The following is a 22411-nucleotide window of genomic DNA, read 5'->3' as shown; positions in this document are numbered from 1 at the left end:
TGCCTACAATAAGCCTAGGCTCCACGTACCTCCTAATCCTGGGTGTGTTCTATATTACACCGTGCTACTGATTTAGGCACCCTGCCAGATGTGGCTGTGCTTTTCACTGTCCATTCACCTCCGTTGTCTTTCAATTTTGTATATCTCTTTTGGCTTGATCCCTGATACCGTTGACCTTTTCCCCCCTTCTCCTTCAGATTTGTTCTTGTACACCCCGGCTGGTGGTGCCCCATCCTCCTCCTCACCCCTGGTATTTTCACACCTAATTCTTGGATACATTAATGTTCTCTACTTTGGAACCCCGTTCTGATCAGGTACCTACCCTCTCCTTCTATTAATTGGATCTTAGGCTCATCCGATATGCTCCTTACTCTTTCATTCCCTCATGTACAGTGAGGACAAAAATGTAACCTGGTCCTGAAGATGACTTGAAGCTATTAAAGGTCGAAACGTTGTTGACTTCCCAGCGCAACTCTTGGCACACCTCCACAGTTCACCAAATTGTCAACTTCCATTATTTTTTTGTAACAAACTACTCCTGAACAGAAAAGTCCTCTTGTAAATATTGTCACTACTGTTTGTTGTACTCCCCTTGCCACTGTTCCACTTGCCTCTTGCACCGTTTACCCTGTTTCCCACGAGCACATACGTGCACACGTTTTCTTTTTCGGGTTACGCTCACATTTAATGTAAATCGTGCTGATACTGTCCTTTTGCCCAAGTTTGTTCTAAATACAGACCGCTCCATGCATTATTTTAACAACCTTTCAAGTCTCCCTGTCTTTCCTTTTTGCCACAATTGTGCATGTTTTATTAACAGTCTTCTAAATATTACCTGTTGAGACATCATTTTTTACATACACTTTTAGAAAGTTGGCCTTTACCTGCCTTAGCCTTGTGGTGCTTGCAGCCTGCTTCATGGATCACATGTCTTGGTGTAGGTGACAGCTGAGCTTTGTGTATACCTTCAAGTCAGCCAAGCACAATGGGGAGCTTAGTTAGGTGTCCCTGGATGGGCCATCATTGGCAGGATGGGAGGGAGGATCTGGACACAGCCCTACTTACACTTGAATGAGCTGTATCCTGCTTCCACACAGAGAGCTGCATACCCCATGCAGTTAGTCTGGTGCCAGGACAGGGAAGGCCGGATCCCTGGGGACTTCAAAGGGAAACCTATAGAAGCTTCCCCCAATTCAAAGGCAGAACTGTGTATAAATGCTGTACCACAGACACCAACTCTTCAGTACACTTCTTGACCATGGGATACTATGCCAGGAAGCAGGTGTGCTGTGCTGCTGAAAGGACTGCCAGTCTGTTGGACTACTGCTCTGAAGTACTGATGCCCTTTTGTGCTGAGCTGCAGCCTGCTGCCCTCTTGCCTGGGTAATAAAAACTGGACTTGCATCTGTTGTACCCAGAACCCAAAAGTGACTGTAAGGGATAGTTGGCTGGAATCCTGACTTGAGCCTCAGATATAGAATGCTCCAACAAACTAGACCCCAGTACCCTGACTCCGCCATCTGTGAGTCTACCCAGCCAAGTGGTGCTACCCCAGTCATAGACCTGAGGTCCATGTACTATGCCAACATCTGTGGATCCAGTGGAACTGAGCATGTCCTCTGATGCACGGCAAAACCCTGAGCAGAGCTGAAGCTTTGCCGCTGCAGTGTGGATCAGAACTGTTGAAGACCGACATCGCATTGCAGCCCATCATCAGAACCATCACTGTGCGACTCATTCTCAGTCAACGGCAGTCTCAACAACAGCGCTGGACTCCGCATCGCAGCCTTAAAGTTCTTCAGAACTGACCCATAAGTCCGACTGCATGATGCATCCTTGAAACCGTACTTCGCATCGCAAGTCCTCATTGACTAAATCCTCTGCGTTGATGCAGGACCGCGCATCACAGCCTCGCCGCATTTCAGAATCGATGCATTGCTTCAGCTGCGCCACACATTTTTGACCTGGACCCGCAGAACACTCCTGCAAACCAGGATTTAAGGTATTTTGTTCAGATAACCTAATTGGGTTCTTGTATCCTGCCACCACTCCCTCGCGGTCGGCTTGAACCTCTGACTTTTTCCTGCACAAGTGCCACCAGATATCCACAGTTGGCGCTTTGTCCTTTTTGGTGCAATTTTTATTGAAATCTTAAAAATTGAATATTGCTGTTTCTACTGATTGTTTTTTTGTTGTTTTGGTCTGATTTTATTTATTAAAATTACTCTATTTTTCAAAATTTGATGTGGGATCCTTTTGTGGTGTGTTTTTCCAGTATTACTGTTTGAAATGTCACACAAATACTTTACACACTGCCTCTGAGTTAAGATTAACTGCTCTGTGGCAAGCTACTGGAAGGTTGAGCATAGGTTTGTTTGGGATTTGCTTGTGACTTCACCATGAGAAGTATTATGGTTGCTGCTTGAGAAGGGTTACACCCCCCTCTAACAGTAATCCCATTTCTTACATAGATGATATTTTGGTACCTGATATTTTGGTTACAAAACATCTGCAGGTCGATATTTCTACCTCAATACTGTGACCTACATCCATGAGAAAAGGGGCGGACAATCCTGATATTGCACAGGGCATTTCCCCAGCAAACTGGAGAACTTAGAGGCTGTGTTTAAGAGCCCAGGGCCGATCCTGATCCCTCTGCCACTTTCCCCAGCCCCCGGAGGTTAATGGAAGTAGGTACAGGAAATATTCAAGAGAGAGAGAACTACAGGGAGCTGGAATGTAGAGAGAAAATGATCAAAGACGAAGAAGAGAGAGAAAAGGACAGAGACAGCATGGATGGATGGGTGGAAATAGACAGATAGCATGAGGAGACAAAGGAGCTGAGCTGATCTGATTATTCTTGCCAGAGCTGATTTGTATTTCCCAGTCCGGCTCTGCATGAGAAGGGACCAGTGGTCAAACTAGAATCCTAACCAGACCTTCGTCAAGCAGAGGTTTATTCATGAGCTGTGACTAGGCTTATCCCTTGAAGATGAGTTAGCAGAGATCAGTAAACTGAACTCTTAGTCATTTTTATGGGTTTAATAATAAATAAATCCACATTTGTAAAGCGCACAATCACCTGCAAGGGTCTCTAGGCGCTGGGGGCCGTTGGGAAGATTAAGCAAGTTATTGCCCAGAGTCACATGGTGCTGGGCTAACCTGCCACCGGCGCCGGGGATCGAACCGTGATCCCCAGATTCCAGCGTCAGTCGCCCTGGCCGGGGCGCCACACCTCTTCCTTAGACATCTGCACCTTTCACATCTGGTTTTACATGACAAATGACTGTTTTTGTAGGTCTTCAAATGACTAAACTGTAAGGCACTTGTGAGAGAACCTCAAAATACTACTTTTGCTGTCCCATAACAGACATACAAAGGCATGTGACCCTGGTACAGTTCCCTCAGGACTGAAAACACCCCTGCATCACCAAGGATGGTGGGGCCACGGGTATGCCCTGGCGTCGAGGGCATAATTAATAAACTTGTAGAAGAGATGAGGAGTAAGCCACTTTTGATTGTCCTTAACCAAAGGGCAAATGAGGTGGTCTTAACTAGCATGCAATATGTTACAGTGTATCAAATGGGTACTATGATCGCCATTGGGCAAGGAATCATTCTGAAGTGTTTTAAAAATACAAGCTTCAATTTAGAGGTTGACAATAATACCAACTGCTAAGCCTGGCTTGGTGTTTGCTACCCATGGCATTGTCATTGCTACCCAGCTTTTTTTCTTAGTTTTTCCTGCTTACTTTTTCTCAGCCTCTCGTAGTTAACAAACGAAGAGGGCATATTTACAATAGAAGTGGCAGAGCGTGGCGTTAGCGTCCTTGGCTTAATGCTGTCCTCTACCACTTCTGAAACACAGGGCTGCACCATATTTACAACAATATGGTGCAGCCCTGTGTTACCCCCCGTACTGGCTATAAATTTAGCTACCTAGCGCCAATGCAGGTACCCTTGCACCATGGTGCAATGGTGTCTGCATTGCAGGGAAAGATTGTTTATGTTCAGGAATGTGTCCCTTCCTGCACATAAACAATCTTTAAATTGCGTTTTAATAACTTCTATGTGTGCTTTATTAAGCAGCACGGATAGAAGTTGCAAAATGTCATTTTTTTAAATGATTGTTCATGACACCTTCCTGCACTTAAACAATCAATGGCGTTTTGCTGTTTTCATGTGTGCTTCACAACTCAGCCCACATGGAAACTGCAAAACCAAAGAAGAGAAAATAAACATTTCTCCTTGTTGCGCCAGGGTAAGACCAGGTTATCCCTGGTCTTAATTTTGAAGATGCCCCATATTTACGCCACCCTTGTAAATATGGGGCAGTGTCAAAATCAATGGGTGCTGGAGTGGAACTGCCACCGCAACACCCTTTGCCCTCCCCTTTCACGCTACGCATAGCATGAAAGGGTGCCTTATTTACAAGGCAGCATTAAGCCATGTTAAGTGGCGTAACGCTGCCTTGTAAATAAGGCAAAGCCCCTAATGCCACCACAACGTGGTGAAAAGTGACATTGTGGTGGCCATAGGGGCTTGTAAATATGCCCCTGGAGGCTACTGATGGACTAAGAGTAGACCCAGGGGCTAAACGTGAGATGTAATTACAAGTCAATAGTTGGGTGACGTCACTTACGCTACCTTTGGCATTCTGATGAAATAACATCAACGTGCAGGACTATTAAAGGTGCAGTATATAAAACAATATTTCAACTAAAAAAGATGTGATTGTTTTGCCTCAATTCTACTTTAAATGAGTTGATCACTTCAACATGTGAGACGTAGAGGGCCAATGTGACATGGTAACTCATTCTCGGGGATTTTTTCTCATCTCTAGAACTTGAGCCTCAAACAATTCTAGTCTAAACATTTCACACTTTTGTTTTCACAGAACACACGTGCCAGTAAATTCACCATTGACAGGCTCAGTGGTGTGCTGCGGCTCCGAGCTGGGATCACCCTGGACTATGAGAAATCACGAACGCATTTTATCACTGTGCTGGCAAAGGTATGTATAAATTGGTGGTGTGCATAGCAAGCAACTTATCGTATTCTCCCCCCAGAGTATATACCATCCAGCTACACCAGGGCCTCAATACAGCTTGGGGAAGATCCCAGCCATTATCTCCACCATTGAATCCAGGTATTACAAGTAGGAGGCCCAATGATAGGGAACACCCTCACCCTGGAACATGGGGTCATGGGTCTCTTCTGCTGAAGGTTTCCAGCCTTTCCTGAGAAGTCTCTGAGCCCGTACTTCCATAACATTAAATGCAGGAGGGATATCACTCCCCCTGACTCGTAAAGAGGGCCGAGTGGCATGTATGCATATTTCCTTACTAAGGTGGCAGAGAGCAACAGCCTTAGTAATCCCTAACTTGTCCATTGGGCAAACAAATGTATGGATGTGTTGAATTTAGTGATGGTGATTTTTGTTAAAGTTTCATTGGTCTGCCCAGCCACAGTGGTTAGAGCGGAATCTCTTCTAGTCTGCTCCCATTCTTTCTTGGAGATCATTAAAGAGCTTAGATATCTGTTTTTGATGTGTCAATTCCAGGGACATCAGTGTTATTTTACAGTCTTAAAATGTCATGGAACTTGTATATTTTATGTTATGTTATGTAATGTTTTGTTATTGAGATTTGTAGAGATCCATATTGCCATAGTTTTGCTTTGCAGCGCTATGTCATAGTCAAAGTAAAAGTAAATGTACCAACTAAAATGTTATTAAGAATATCTGCATACAAAACAAATATTTCCCATTTATTGGGACATTGCAACAGACGGGCACATGCATCATTGGTTTTTGCATTCGCAAATGGTGCGAATCGCAAAAATCGGCCGTTTGCGAATGCAAAAACCATTTTTGGGATGCATCATTTTTTTCCATTTTTCGCAATTTAAGAAATTGCAAATTTTGCAATTTCTTAAATGCTATGCATGATTATTTTTAAATTGCGAATTCGCAATTAGGAAGGGGAAAATTACCATGAAGTCAACCTTCATGGTAATTTGCAAGAAGTTTTAAAAATGTACAAAAGTGCATTTTTTAAACTTCTATTTTACACACACACATGCCCTTGGGACATGTGTGTGAGTAAAATGTACGTACGTGACATTTCAGGGGTGCAGGGGGGGTCCTTTGGAACCCCCACTGCACCCTTGAAATTGCATTCTCATTTTGCGATTCCTTAATTGCGAATTCGCAAGATGAGAATGCCTTGCCATTGATTCCTATGGGCCTCTAGGCCCATAGGAATCAATGTAATGCGATTCCTTAATTGCGATTCGCAATTAAGGAATCAAAAATACAGAAAATTAAGGAATCGCTAAAACTTTTTAAACTTCTTGATGCATAGGATTTTGCAATTCCTAAATTGCGATTCCTTAATTTTTGCAATTTAGGAATCGCAAAATCCTACAATGATGCATGTGGCCGTACATTCCTTGTTATTATATTAGTAAAGCTTAACTAATGTGAGAAAACGCATCACAGGTTAGGTGTTACAATGTTTTCATACAGGAAAACCTATCTGCCAATACTCGCAAGGCCTATTCAATGTAATTTTATCTCATTGTACTGATTTAACCTCTTGGCTCCTGGTTTTGGTTAAATAACTTTCTTTGTAACCGGTACCTTTGAGAAAGCAGTATGCCTTTCACCATAGATGCCAATGATCAGAAAGTAATATGATATTTATGACCGTTGTTGAAAGAGGGGAGGATCATGAGGATCTTCTCCTGAGAACTGACCCTTCTCCATATTCAATAATGGTGATACATGGCACATTGAACTCTGCACTTGTTCTATTAAACTCTCAGATATATTGGCCTCGATTGTTGTGAGGTATTTCTGATAAATAAAATGAATAGTGTGGTTGAAGATACAATGCCCACCTGGCATAGGATCTTCAAAAGATAGAGCTTCAAGATATAATCAAACACGTGTCAATTATTGCTGATGGTAACATATGCTAACCCTCTGGTAGATCCCAGAAAGAGCACTGGATTCATTATCTTGTCAAGGAGTGGAACAAGAGATTTATTAAATATTGTCAAATCAAACCATCATATCAATTTCAGTTGTGGGGAAAGCCAAAGTCAATATCAAGCATTCGTCCATTCTATGAGATCTGCTTGAAGGTGCTTGAACGCAACTTATCCCTTCTAGCTAAATGAGTTGAGGGCTCATTGCATTCTCATTGAATGTTTCCACTGAGTCAATTATAATACTTTCTTTAATATGTCTGTACTCCAGGATGGTGGCGGAAAGCTGAGAGGGAAGTACCAGGTGTTATCAGCCACAACCACGGTCACAGTGAATGTTGAAGATGTTCAGGATACGCCGCCTGTTTTTGTAGGCACTCCTTACTATGGCTACGTCTATGAGGACACGGTGGCGGTGAGTTGCTGAGGCTTATCTTTATGTAGATGCACATTGTCCCGCACTGCCTTTGTATTTTATCCCCCCAAAATTTTGTTTGAGCAGTGTGCACTGCTAGCTTGGCATGTGGAGTAGCAATTTTGGATTGCCAGGTGCCCTGTGCACAATTATCGGTACACTTCATAGGTATTTAATGTAAGACCTGCTTTAAAAGAAGAATTCCGGTCTGAAGATGGTTTTAAGTCTCTATTTTTCCTGTAACTGTGCAAATTATTAACAATATGTATCCCTCATTTGGAATGTTTGACGACATTCTTGAAACCAGGACAAAACCTTGAACATGTCATTACTTCTTTATAGAGTGATATGGTGAGGCATTTATGAATGAAAAGTGTGACAATGATAAATGCAGATGATTATCTACCTCATATTTGTGAAAGTGAGGGGGGATTTGGTGCCAGAAATTGCTGAATTTTTAAGGTTATTCAACCTTGTATTGGACTGGTTTTACCACATGATGTAAGTAACCCTCTAGTTTAGAAATTCCCACAGAGCATCATTCCAGTAATGGTGTTTATGCAATGCTAACAGGAAAGCACTCAAACCATGTGCCATTGAATGTTGCCTTAGATATAGCCATATCTGGCTCTACCTTTAACAAGGGAGCGGGCCTTTAATGGCCGGTAGAGCCCGCTAAGTAGGGCAGTAAGGCTATTCGAATATTCCACCACTAGAGAGCAGAATGTTCAAATTTGTAAAACAAAGGCCTCATGGAGCCCAATAGGGTTGAAATCCCCTCTGGCTTTGTTAGGGCTTTGTTCACAGCAACAGCTGTGAACAACCATCGGAATGTTGATGCTCTGGGCTTCTACCAACCAATAGAATTGTATTCAGTTTAGCGCTCAACATTCCAATGTTCTAATTTCACTTTAAGAGCCCTAATCACTGTTATAACAGCATTTATGCAAAGCTATACTGTCAATACTCCATGAATATCTACTACTTGAGTCAACCCTACTGAGGAGCAGGACACATTAGGGTAGTGAAGTGAGATACTGCATTACAATCAGGCTTGTCTGCTACTGCATCATTATAATAGGGCACAAATCCCACTGTGATGGGCAGACCAAGATTAAGACATAGAACATATGAATATATTTTATTTTGAAAGTTTTTTAAACAACAAATTTGATAGGCCACTGGAATGTAATGTAATATATTTGTATGATACAGTGCGTCTGGTGCAGGGTCCATGTGGATCCTGGCCTTATTTATTATTCATACTGGCCTGGTGGGTTTCCTATTATACGGAACTCACATACTGGGACAGATCTTCTACAAGATGCCATTCATTGTTCTCCAACATAGTGTAAGACTCTGTTAGGGGGCAGGTAATTACTGTCACCATGACCAGACCATGACACACCTGTATGTTATATCATAGTTGAAATATGGGCATGCAAAAATATTGCATGCACAAGATTGACTACCACAATATGGTCAAGGTCAGAATAAATATGTAGGTACTGATTACTTTTCTTACCTGCCTCTCATCTTACCATGCTGATACATGGTAGTTGACTTTTGTGGATGCAATATGTTTGCACTCTGATATTTCAACCACAATATATTAGTATAGCACCCATGACCGACTTGATGGAGGATGGGGTTGGTCCTGGCCGTCTCAGCAACCGCTGAAATGACACTAAAATTTAGCGCTTTCCCTCAGCCATTGATTCGCAGGAGAAAGTAATTCGCCCTCAGTGGGTTGTCCTACATAAATCAAGGTACCTCTAACCACACTGTAGATAGAACATATAGAATTGGTCCTGAAGAATTGCCATGTGATCATTCAGACACACCAGGCAAGAATCATGTTGACCTAAAATCCATAGCCACTATTGGACATTATTCCTGAAGAGGCACCCACTATCTGGTTTTAACTGGGACCAGTGGGCTCATCTGATTAAAACTGTTTCTCTGGAGCACCACTGGTAACCACTCTTTTTTAATTCAAACCCCCCCCCCACACCTTCACTGCACATTTGTGCATACACATCTACACTTCAAGGCCCCTTACCCGCACTGCACCAAACAGCTTGGGATCAAATATCTCCGATAAAGATCCCCTCATAGGGTGCCCATCAGGCAATGCAGCGCTGGCCTGACGAGGAGCATGCCCTATTATGAAGCATGACACCCATCCAGGGTGAGTGACGGCCCTATTTCCCAAATTGGTAGACACCTGTCTGCAACATAGGATCAGGGCACCAACCATCCTATCCTCCTCCTAGCACTGCCTCATTCTACCTGGAACTACTGCATACTCCATTGAGTACACTTGTCTTGCCGGGGGCACGTATGCTGGACCTCTGAAAGCCCTCTGTCCCTCTCCCTTTGTTTATACAACTAAATGTTGGTGGAAAATGATAAATTGCCTTGAGGTGGAAGTCTTTTTGCCTGCAACCTAGTAAAGAGAGTGCCTATTGGCTCTTTCTTTGCTTGATTGCACCCTTGATTCCCAGCTGCAGTTGCAACAAGTGCTTGAGCACATGAGAACTGGTATACCCTTGGTTCTGGTTGCCCCTTTATGTATTTAGCCCTAAGTTTGGTCGTAGTGTGCTCCATAAGACTTAGTGTTGGTCAGAGCTCCTGTCTTCTAATATCCCTGCCTATTCCCCTGCCCTACTTTTGTATTCTCCCTCTGCAGAAACAACTGTAAAGTTAAGTGAACATGTCATGATAGAAATCATATCCTCTCAAGAAAGTGGTGGTAGATCCCTTTGTGTTGATTCCTTCTGGTAAACGCCAGGTCTGGCTATGGCTTGTGAGGAGCAACCCTTAAAGAAACTTTGTGCAATTACATGGGCAAAGCTGTGCAGCTTGGATGAAGAGAGAGATTGCCTGCCCATCTGCTGCTTACTGTGTTCTATCCTGTTGATGAAACCTGAGCCTAGCAAATGCATCTGATTGCTCAAAGGTCACCAGGTCTTCTTTCCATGGCCAGAAAGTGACAGCTCTTATGCTGACTGATTGCCATAATGCATTGGCACATCTGAAGGAAATGTACTTTTAGCTGATTGGCTCCCCTCAAAGGTGTGAGACCAACTTCAAATTAGAGTAACCAGTTGGTTGGATCCCAATTTCCATTGTATAGCATATAAGCTAAACACTTTGGCTTATCCAATGTATACCTTTTATGTGGAAGAACTCTGTATAGCAGTTTGAAAAGGCTGGAACCTGAGGTAGCAACTTGGCTAATTCCATGGAGGTGTAGGGAATATAGCTCGGGATGGAGGAACATACTGTGCTGCTTCAATCCTGAGAAGAGTGGGAAATAGGCTGCCTGGTATGTAAAGGATAAGTCTAATGACCGGCGCACAGCTGTGGTGAGTTTGGATGCAGAGGTCTGAAGGCCCTGGACTGGTTCCCAGACTGTTTCAATAATCAATAGCAAGCACAACTCCAGCATTGGGACCCTTGTTCTCCCTTTCCCTTTGCTGCCTGTGGAGGGTCTGCCATTGATTGCATCCCTAGTGTGAGGGCACTTGTGCCTCTGCATTCATTGTTACCCATGTGAACTTTAGCAAGTGACTGCATCCTCAGGGTAAGGTATCACGTGCCACTGATGGCACCTGTGCCCCCATCTCCAAATGACATTGACACATGAAGTGAGAATCAGTATACTTTGCCAGCATACACATATCTTTTCCCCCTGATACCAATGGCATGCAGGCCCCTGTTCCTTTCATTGCGTTTACCTTGTTCATGCATGAGAACTACAGCTGCTGATTCCACCAAATGTGGTAGGAAAGGGGAAGTGAGTCCATGGTCAGCAGGCAAAGGGCCTAGGCAGCAAGGCCTGTTAATGCCACAGCACAACAAAGAGCTGTGTGCTCCATCTGCCATATTAAAATATAGTACTGTGACAGTACCTTAATCAACCTATCGAGTGCTTAGTTTGTAACAGAATGAGTTCTGGAGCCCAAAGATCTGTTCAGAAGCCTGCAACAGGTGCAATAACATTTCGGTGGGCCAAATTCCAAGGCTGCATAGCCTAAAATCCACCTCATAGCTCCTAAGGCAACCGACTGGACACTCCCTGCTCTTTTTCTTACAGGTTCATGTTTCCTCCCTCTGTGACGGTTTTTCAGTCTTTACCTTTCTCTGTCCTTTGCTTTATGTGTTGTTCCCTCTGTTGCTCTCAGTGAATGCCTTTTGCCAAGGTCACAAACAATGAGTGTTGGTGGCCAGCACCGGCAACCACCAGCACCATTTATGCACTGAACTCGACGGTTCACATTGGTTATAGCATGTAGGCTTCATAACAACTGTATCCATGCATCAGAACAAATAGGCCTGAAAGACAGATAATAAAGTGGTGAGTTACTGTGCTAGTTATCAGAATCGGTAATGTGCCATAATGCTCCCTAAGTAACAAGGCATATTTCCATAATGTAAATAAACTAATTTCTGTAACAAAAGAATACCACTGCTTGAGTATTAAGGGGCGTATTTACTAACAGTTCACGCAGCCAAGATCATCAATGCAATTTGCTGCACTGTGTTGCATGGATGGGAGAGAGCTGTGAAAAGTGCCATATTCACCAAGATAAGGCAATATTCAGCTCCCTCTATGCGCTGTCGCACTTGTGGCTATCTAGCGCTAACGTAGGCATTTTTGAGCCTAGGTGCACGGGTGCCTGCATTACAGATAGGCACAAAAACAATACTTATAGGCATATTCCTCTTTCAATGCATGCTGAAGAGTAACTAGAAAAAAATAAGATATTTCTCCTCATTACACCTCTGTCGGGTAAGTGCATCATTTTGGAGCAAACCTAGGTGTCATGTCTTTGTAAATCTGCCTTTGCATCAAAATACATGGGTGGATGCATGGGAAGGCCCATGCTTCACCTATGTAACGCCTACCCGATGCAACATACGGCCTTACTTTGTATTTACTGCCACGCAGAGCCACATAAATGAACTGTGCGTGGCTTAGTGAATGTCAAAATGGATGTTGTGTCAGGTCTGCGCCATATGAGTGAATCAACTCTGACACATCCCTGATGCGAAATCTTAGCAATTTTGGGCCCACGTTTGTTCAGAGTGATACATGCACTGGCTGACCATAGTCTTCCACCCCACCTTTTATTGTTCAACCTTCTTAACCCTTGAAAGTCAAAAGTTAAAGAGTAGGTAATTGGCATTTCAGTGAGTACATAGAGAATCTGACTCATGTGGTTTCAAGGACAATGGCAAAACTAGTCACGATGATTATCTAATTGCTTAGGGATCCGACAACCTCAGAGAACTGACCTGACTAAATTTGTATACTACACCATAAAAATAAGTATTCAACTACTAAATACGTTCACGGAACCCAAAAGTGTTTTAGTGGTAGAAATATGCATTCTTCTCCAAGCCATCACAGAAGTTATCAAAGTCTGGACATATTTGATGCCCTTTACTCATGATAAAATGGACATTGGGCTGAATAACTCTCTTCACTCCGCATACCTTTTTTCCGCATGCTGTCACAAGGCGGCCGTAACAATGACCGCGTTGTGACAACGCATACCATTACTCCGCAAGTCATTACAACGACTTGCAGAGGTGGGGTGCTGAATGTTGAAATAGTAAAATTTACTATTCCAACTCCAGTCTGTGCGGACTTTAGGGAAGGTGTTGGATTTTAAATCCAACGCCTCTTCCCCCCTCCGCAAGTTGTTGTAACAACTTGCAGAGTAATGGTATGCTTTGTCACAACGCGGTCATTATAACAACAGTGTTGTGACAGCATGCGGGTCCACGGATGCGGACTGAAGGTGCGTTTCCCATTGGGCTACTGCTACTACAGAACTGACCCCAAAGCATAGCTCCTGTCATAGTGACGGAAGCTGCTCAGATTAAATAATACTCAATGCAGTGGTAGCAATGTTGCAATCCTTCCTCCACCACTGTGGTAGAAGATTCAAAGAAAGCCTTCTGTGTGATTGTAAATTAGGCTCAAAGTCTTTCAATGTACATACTTTTAAAGCACCTTATCATTATAGTTTGCAGAAGCAGCAATGCTCAATTTGAGACCTGGTTGTAGGTGAGGTTCACCACCACTCATTTGTGGGGACCAGCACTTATTTTTTCCTCATTAGACTTCGACCCAGAGCAATGCAGAGACGGGGAAAGAGAAAGACGAAAAACAGTCATAAAGGAGAAAGCAGGGATGAAAAAAACACCGAAACAGTGAGCTAAAGTGTCAGGGAGTCGGGTGGTGGAGGAAAAAGGCATGAAGTGGAATGAAGAATACACAGCCTTGGTATTCGCATTCCCGACATCCAATGATGCTGACCCTGGGCTTCTCAGCCAAACCGAGGGCCTTGGGTACTTATTCTTTTGCAAACTATGTAATATATTTTTACGTGGTGTAGAAGCGTCTTTTTCAGCACCCCCTTCAAAGGTGAGGTATTTACTCCCCTTTCTGATCTTGGAAGGACACTTGAGCCTTGATTGCCATGCCATATAAACTCCTATGGGTCTAGTACAAGAGTGGGAAATTTTGATTTTTCACTTGTGGGCTTTTCTGAAAGCAGCTGATTCCCCATGTAAAACACAGAAGGAACATGCCTGAAACGGCACAGAAATCTCAATCCTCACAAAGTTTTTTATCAAAAGCTACTAATCCTCATTATTTCTCAATCCCATAGAATGACCAGGAGCCCCATAACAACAGTATTGGGGTGAGGAAAAAATTGGGATTTTAAGACCACTTATAAAATGGGCTTTAGGCCTGTCTTTCACATCAGTAGTTTTACATGTATTTCAGGTCAGGGACCTATGTTTTATTTTAATTTTAAATATATTCTTGGGGGGGGGGGTATTATAACGTGCTCTCCTGCTTCAACTAGCGCCTTCAGAACAGCTGTCTTGACCAGGAGATTCACAGTCAAGCCAAGCAAATCTATTGCCAAGATGGGCTAGTCAAATACTACAATAATGGACAAGGAGTTTGGAGGTATAGTAGGAAGGTGAGCATTTACAGAGGGCATAGTTGTGCACCGGTTTTTATTGAAATGTACATACTAAAGTGCATACATTTAACTTGCAATAGCTGAACATTTCTTCAGCCTATTAAAAACAAGGCTAACATCTTATTAATGATTACTACTCTTCACACTTAATATCAGAAGCCAGCTGACAATGTAATGATCATTGGCACAAACCCTCTTGGTAAAAGCTAGTGAGTGTAAACAAGGTGTATCTTTTTCAACCTCAATACCCCCAACTCAATGCTGTTAAGGTCTCCACTTCTAGCCAGACTAGACTATGAAATTGCATTAATCACAGGCCAAATCAAGCTTTTGGTTCCTGGAAGGAGGCGTCCTGATTACTAATATCTGAGCAAAACAGAACTGTCCCATACCTTTCCATTTCTAAAATCTCTAAACTGACACCCACTGGAAAGAGAAGCATTCTTAGAGATGCACACATCAGGCAAAAAGCTTTACCAGAACTCTAAAACATACCTAACATGGGAAATAAATATCTGAGGTAAAAAACTGAAAGTACTTACTCTAGAAATCCCTAAATGTATGGTGTAAAAACCAGTCAGCACCAATCCGTCTGTGCTACTCCGCCAGCAGTAGGGCACGTCATTCCCTCAGTATTCCAAACAACAAACTCTTACAGTGCCATTAGACAGCCATGGCCGGCATGTCTTACAGGTGCGGTGGTTGCATGGGGAGTGGGAGTTCGCGTGGGGGGGGGGGGTTTAATTTAATAGAAAAAAAAATAGACTTACCTTTCCGCCGGCCGTGTCCTACTTCTTCTCGGCTCCTGCTCCTACTCTCCTGCCTCCAGAAGAAACAAGAATCATGCAGCCAGCCTCCCTCTGGTACCTTCCCTAAGCCAATCACAATGCTGCAAGAGCGTTGTGATTGGTGGGGACGCTGCCCAGCCAGGGGCCTACAGGGAGGCCATGTTCTCCATACAGGCTGCATTACAGCTTGCATGGAGAAAATCGTAGTGCCCATGACTGATTTGAGTGCCCCCAGGGGGTTGACCAAACAGTCATTGCGCCCTCAGGAGTGTCCCCCCCTCTTCCCCAGCCCTGGCTGCTCGCAGAGCAGCCCCGCCCACCAGCCCACCTGCAACCAAACATAAAATGGTAATAATGGAAACTTACTACCATTTTATGTTCTGCTTTTTGCACTGTGAGAAAGCAGTGGGGCGACGCTCCTCTGCCCCAGTGGAGGAGCCGCTTCTACCATTAGAAAAGGGATAAAAGAGTTCCTATATAACAGTTCACTAGATATGGCGCGTAGCATGGTCAGTAAGACTGGGTGTGTGTGTGTGAGCTCCAGATTTTCCCGACAATCACGCTGGTATATAATGTAAAAATGCATTATAGGTCAAGCAATGCGTATGAAAGGGGCTGAAGGAGCAGTGAAAAGGGAGACAAACGTGGATTGGTGGGGGTACTAAGTGAGAGAAAACACACCATTTTGTAAAATAATTTTTAAAATTTAGTACTTTCAAAAGAGATGAGAGAGTGCGTGTTTTTGTCAATATATGCCTGCTAAAATTCCAGTTGAAATCTGACAGACAGCTCACCATACCCGACTGAAAGCACCTGTACCCAACTTTTAATCAGAAAATACATTTATGAGGGGGGTGTAACACTCCAAACATCTCCCTGAAGCTACGCCCCTGCACTTGATGCACACAGAAGCAGCTCCCGCACGATCTGAGCACATCCTATCTACTTTGAATAGGAACCAATATATCAAATAATTAGTTTAGAGACTTTTTATTCCATTGCCAAGATACCTTTGGTGCCAAGGAACACTCTGGAAAATCATGATTTTTTTAAACTTCTGTTTAACTTTTATTTTCATTACACCTGCGAGCTACACACTTGGAAGGTCTGCGTCTAATTTATGTTTTTGATCAATATACCTTTTACCCAGTCGAGGCATTGCTTGTATGTCTGTGATTGTTTTTATTGGGAGCGTTCTCATGCCATCTGAGCTGGGTTGATCTGTATCACATCTGAAAAGCAGATTCTTTCATCAATAAGGCAAAGTCTACAATTACCACAGCCACGGATCGTGTTCTACAAGTGATAATATAAAATAAAAACAGGACTCCAATACTACTCCAAAACATGTTCTCACCAATATGTTATACGAAAGCATTGTTGGAAAATAGATTTAGCAGCCGGTCCCTGTGTCCATCAATCTCAGCACAAAGATGCCCGTTTGAGTGAACATTGAACGTGATAAATGTGATTTGTTCGACTGATTCGCATCTCTTTTTCACAAGGGGGCTGAAATCCTCACAGTGACAGCGTATGATGGAGACCGAGGGAACCCAAACACCGTTCACTACACACTGCTAAACGGTGAGCATGGAGACGTCTTTTCGTATTATTGCATGTACTGGAAACGTATAGATGGTGATATTTGGGAAAACATATATCTTCATCTTTAACTTTCGCTATCATTCAAGAGACTGTGTGTGCCAGATAAATGAAATATCTCTGCTTTGCAACAGGAAGTGATGGATCTTTTGCAATCAACAATGTGAGTGGAGCTGTTTCAGTCACGAAAAGTCCAAATCAGCTCCAGAAAGAGATGTATGAACTGAAAATTCAGGTACAGTACTGTTTGTAAAAAACTGCAACTCTTATTACTGGTATTATGATTATTAATATTAGCAGTAGTAGTACTTGTAGAAGTAGTAGTGATGATAATAATAGTAATACTGTACTGTGCACTACAACTTATACCAAGACAACAACAAGAATGACATCAGAAGATTAGGAAAACTATCCCCAATGGAAGATTAGCTTCAGACCCATTCCATTGAGAACTCTAATAATGCAGGTTATTCTTAGCTTTCTCCACTAGTTTTGCTGCTCTAATATTGTGTTTCATCCACGTCTTTGTAAATATTATCACAATCTTATGAGCTTTACATCTAAAAAGGTAGACGTACTAGGTCATTAATCATGATGTCTGATCTAAATTGCATCTTAATGCAAGCGCCATGCCTACTGATTTCAAGCACTAGAACATGTCATTCTTCTAGAATCCCTTTTAGCTCACATGTGTTTCTTACCCTCTAATTCAAGTGAGGACGAATCATATGTAGCCAGAGAGACGAGGTGGACAGTTGTTAATAGAAAGTATCTCCTTTACAAATTATACAATCCTTTATAGTCATGTACCTTGCTGCCCAATATACAGCCCTCCAGAGCCTTAGTAGCACAATCTACAAAATCAGTCCAGTCCCGAGTCTGTGTCTTCTGAGTATCCCTGAACAACAACCTGTGTTGTTTAGTGAAACCCATCAATCAGAGCACTCTTCAGGGCTGTGTAGTTGTTAGCATCCTCATCATTAACTGTGAGGAGCTTGTCTCTGCCTTTTTCTGAAAAGGCGAGCCACAAGATTGCTGCCCACTGATTTGGGGGTACCTGCTGTACTTTGCAGGCCCTCTCGAAAGCAGTTATCCATTTGTGGATGTCATCCCCAACAGGTTTGGCTGTGCCCAATAGAGTCCATCTGGGGGAGGCTCCTAACTAAGAGTAACGGAGGTCCCTCAGGAGTTTTTGGAATTTTCACCTTGCTAGGGCTGCTAGCTTTGGTGCCCCTAATCTGCTGATGGGGGGGTTCCTGTGGACAGGGGGCCCTTTGGGGTCCACTGGCCTCCCTGACCTCTACAGCCCTGGGCTGACTGAGGCAAGGTAGAGAGGGGCAGGGTACCTGCTACAGACTGGGTCCTACCTTGGAAGGGTCCACTGACATCAGGGGCTCTGTCAGGCTAGGCCTGACTACCTCTGGGGCAGTTTCTTCACAAGAGGTAGGGTCAGTTCCCTGAGGAGGCTGACTCTCACCTAATGTCTGGTGGAAGGGAGACTTTTCTTCCTCCCCAATATTCCCTGTCTGTGTGGAGTGATCCATAGTTTCAGGCTTCACAACACAAAAATCTGTTTGAGTTTGGGCTGTGACCATCACAGCCCTACCAACCTTTCAGGAGGGAACTCTGTTTGTGTGTGGGCTGTGACCATCACAGCCCTGTCAACCTGTTCAGGGAAGGAGTCTGCTTGAGATTGGGCTGAGACCATCCCAGCCCTACCAACCTTTTCGGGGAGGAAATCTTCTTTCTGTATGCGTCGATGGATTCTTCCCAATCAGTTCCCATGCCCTGTGTGCTGCTGAATGACGAATAATCATAACACATTAATAAATATGATCACCTATTGTTACTGAAACACTGGTAATAATGTGGCATTACTAATACTGTGTCAGTAGGAATGGTGACTTCTAATGAAACCGGCATAGTGATGATAGTGAGACAAGAACCACAATCAGCTAATGGCTCATTGATACAATTGTAAAATTGATCGTGTTGCGCCATTAATACTGTTTAGCCACTGATAATATTAATGTAATTTTTATTATGTTTAACTCAGACACTTTAATGATGCGTGTGAGGAACTAATGTATTTTACGTCATACTTAGTATGGTCATTTACTTAACCAAAAGTGCTTGACAAATGCACAGTTTGTCTGACTCTTAAAAGGATTTTTGATGTCTCATCCTTAATCTGTTATGAAGAAACTTCGCTGACAGGTCTTAATATTGAAATATGTTTCTCAGTAAATCCTTCTAGAAAGTAAAGTCTAAAATTTAGTATATTTAGCCAATTGCTCATGTCGAAAGTACTTTGAAAATGTAGGTATTCTTGCTTCTTCTACAAAAACACTATTTTAGGGAATATTCCTCCTCCATAGCAACTGAATGAACAGGAAATTCTAATGTTTTCAACCGATATATTTGGCATCAATACTTTTGTTTTCCTTTTTAAAATCTATTAAAGAAAGGAGCCTCTACTGTTTGACTTTACCTGTGTATCTAACCTATTTTATCTCTTACGGTGGTCAGAAGTTCTGTTCAATTGCAATCTGTTATCTTATTTAATAAAAAAGATTTTGAGGGACTGGACCCGACTTGTTGTAAATGCGGTAACTAGGCAGCCTGCATCAAAAAGGTGCTATCAACCACATATATATTACCTTAAATACCTGTAACGATCGCATACATATTACGTTTGGCTATCCCCGTGACAGAAATGCTATTGTATTTGTTTATAAAAAAACTAATAAACTATTTGAATTTAAAAAAATGTGCTATTAACATTCTTAAACTCAAACTTAAAGGTTCTCCACAGTATTTATAGGCTCCTCTGAAAACATACGTTCCTTATTTCCCAAACCAATAACCAGCTATTGAAGATAGAACAGTAAGATTTCATCATTAAGACATGCATAATATGAACAAATAAAGGGCAGGTAATACGGTGGAATTTAAGTCACACAAAGTGATCATTCCTTTGTCCTTTGTTTTCTAACGCACCAGGTAGAGGAATTGTCCCCTGGAGGTGATGTAGTGGCCCATGCTTTCACAGTAGTGACAATCCGGGTGGTAGACCTCAACAACCACCCGCCTACATTCTACGGGGAGAACGGGCTCCAGAACCGGTTTGAGCTGACAATGTACGAGCACCCCCCAGAGGGAGAGATTCTGCGGGGCTTGAAGATTACTGTCAACGATTCAGATCAGGTTTGTTTTAAAAAGTCATTATTCTCACCTTTCTACACACAGTCTGGCTATGCACTGCGTTAGAGCGCTTTTGGGGGGGGGGTCTTTACCTGTCTTTCGGAGGTCTTGGGGTGGCAGCTGGTCCGCACACCGCAGTTGGCCCTTCTGCATGTGATGGAGGGAGTGGGAGGAAATAGATACAAGAGACACCTCTTATTATTAGGGCTCACCCTGGCGAAACGTGATATAGCACGGGCATGGAAGGCGACGAGGGCCTCATCAGTAGCAGGTTGGAAGAATGGTCTTGATTTTTGCATGGGTCTGGAGAAGCCTATATTTGTGGCAAGGGGGTGCCCACGCAAGCACTATAAAATCTGGAATAGGTGGGCAGAACACTGGGGGTTGTGGCTGGACCCTCCTGTGGCAGATGAGCAGGTTTTGCTGGGTTAGGGGGGACACATGCGATGATGAATAACTGTGCCGCGAGGGTGGTGGGGTGGACTGTTGATGCCGTGTGGCATATGTCTGTTATGCACAATTGTGATTCTGAAGAAGTGGACCTGTGTGACCTGGGGGGGAGGGGGGAGTTGGGGGAGTTGGACATAGGGGAGGGGGGTGATGTATGCATCTTAAACTATATAGTCAAGGGCAAATATGAACCTTTTGTACTGATTGTGCAGTTGCCTCTGGGTTACAGGGGGCTGCTTGCTATGTGCTACTTGACTAATAAAATCATTTAAAAAAAAAAAAGTCATTATTCTGGATAGGACGTCCTTTGTGGAGGGTGTATGTTATGTATTTGTTATTTTAATATTATGTTTAATTGTTGTGAACTTTCAAGAGTATAGAAAGAACTTGCTAATTTCTTTTGTTAAGATAACGTGGCATAATTTGGGAATGCTATTGGAAGCAAGAGTGTCTCGTCTTCCAGGCAGAACAAGGAGATTTAAGCATGGAGTCAGAGTTAGAACCAGAAAGCGCGTTTCAGAAAATGTCATACATCGCCACACAGGCAATCATATATTGACACTTGTGGAAGAACAGTTACAATTTTCCGTATTCACAAAATACAGCAGTAGTACGCCTGAAATGCTGCTTCAGGGCAGGCACAGCTTTCCAGGAATACTTTAGAGTGAGTCGTAATTTTACTATAATACTAAATGGTACTCTCCTAAAAGGCAGCTGAGATTCTCTTCTTTGAAAAAAGTGATTGTTCCAAAGCCTCGAAAAGCAAGATGGGGTGGACGCACTTTTTCTGTTGCGGCTGCCAAACTGTAATACTCTCCCTATCCACATTGCTAGTCTTACTGCCCAAAAGCCTTCCGTAAGATGCTGAAAACTTGGCTGTACTCCCTCCCATAATTGCTCTTCTTATGGCTGTTTCTTTCTAATGGCAGGGCCTTGACGCCATAGGACATGAAGCGCTTTCTAAATTCTAAATTCAAATCTAATTCTAAAAACTGCTATATTCCCAGGAAGCAAATGTATATAGTGTACAATGCCTCACTTTGAAAAGGCAACTCAATGTGCTAATGCACATTTTTGTCTATTTTTCTCTCCATTGAGAAACATTTTTCAATGTGAAAAACGTCTTTGCCTACATTCCCAAAAAGCTGGTGTTGATCCGTTTTCATACTCATCCTGGAAGGGGAATTGCACAAGCCCTTTGCTGGAGTAAATCTCCAACCATATCTAGAGTGGTAAACGATTGGATAAGAGTTTGTGGCCATTCAAGAGCAGACAAGGTTAAAAAAAACGTTTCTCCTCCCACTCACCAACACTTGCATGGGGCTATGGCGGCATGGTTTTGAGTAGCTGTGGCAGAGAATTACACGGTTGTAAAACTTCTAATGGCTGACCGGCATGCTTTTTTTGGATAGCTGTCAGCCGTAAAGGGAGTGACTCTGACCTTGCCCCGGAAGTACCATATATGGGCGATGACCAAATGATCAAATAGAACCAGGAAGAGTTGCTGAAACTCTTTTAGTTAAATACTCTTATACATCATTGTAGTAATCACGCCGGAATCTCCCTGAGTGTGAAGCTAAGTTTATTACCACAATAGAGCTACAAGGTAAGGGAGGATGAACACACAGGAGCTCCTCTGCTTTCAACTTCAGTTGAACTGTCAGCACTTAAAAATAAACATTCCAAACCCACCCGCATGGTGACATTCCCATCTAGAATTTCTATCTTATAAGATTCCAGATGCATTATAAGTTTTACATATCTTTCCTTTTCTCAGAATGTCACAAAACAACACCAGACAACAATGGAAGAACTAAAAACATAAAAGGCACCCACACCACACAATAAACACTCACATAAAGACCACATAGTTACATCTAGCAGGTTTCATACCTGAATGAATCTATCGTTCAAAGCATCTAGATGTGACCTGGAATTTCTCAGAG

General features: G+C 42.9%; 1 protein-coding gene across 1 annotated transcript in view; it reads left to right on the top strand.

Moving 5' to 3' along the window:
• Nucleotides 1-22411, top strand: part of CDHR1 (cadherin related family member 1) — a 563177-nt gene that overhangs the window by 277389 nt on the left and 263377 nt on the right. The window contains exons 7-11 of the mRNA XM_078641125.1: nucleotides 4898-5014; nucleotides 7265-7408; nucleotides 16715-16793; nucleotides 16946-17046; nucleotides 19815-20018. Of these exons, the coding sequence (XP_078497251.1) occupies nucleotides 4898-5014; nucleotides 7265-7408; nucleotides 16715-16793; nucleotides 16946-17046; nucleotides 19815-20018 (645 nt within the window). The remainder of the gene's footprint in view (nucleotides 1-4897; nucleotides 5015-7264; nucleotides 7409-16714; nucleotides 16794-16945; nucleotides 17047-19814; nucleotides 20019-22411) is intronic.

Source organism: Lissotriton helveticus, chromosome 5_1, assembly GCF_964261635.1.
Source record: "Lissotriton helveticus chromosome 5_1, aLisHel1.1, whole genome shotgun sequence".
In the NCBI taxonomy this organism is placed as follows: domain Eukaryota; kingdom Metazoa; phylum Chordata; class Amphibia; order Caudata; family Salamandridae; genus Lissotriton; species Lissotriton helveticus.
This window is presented reverse-complemented; position numbering and strand designations above follow the sequence as displayed.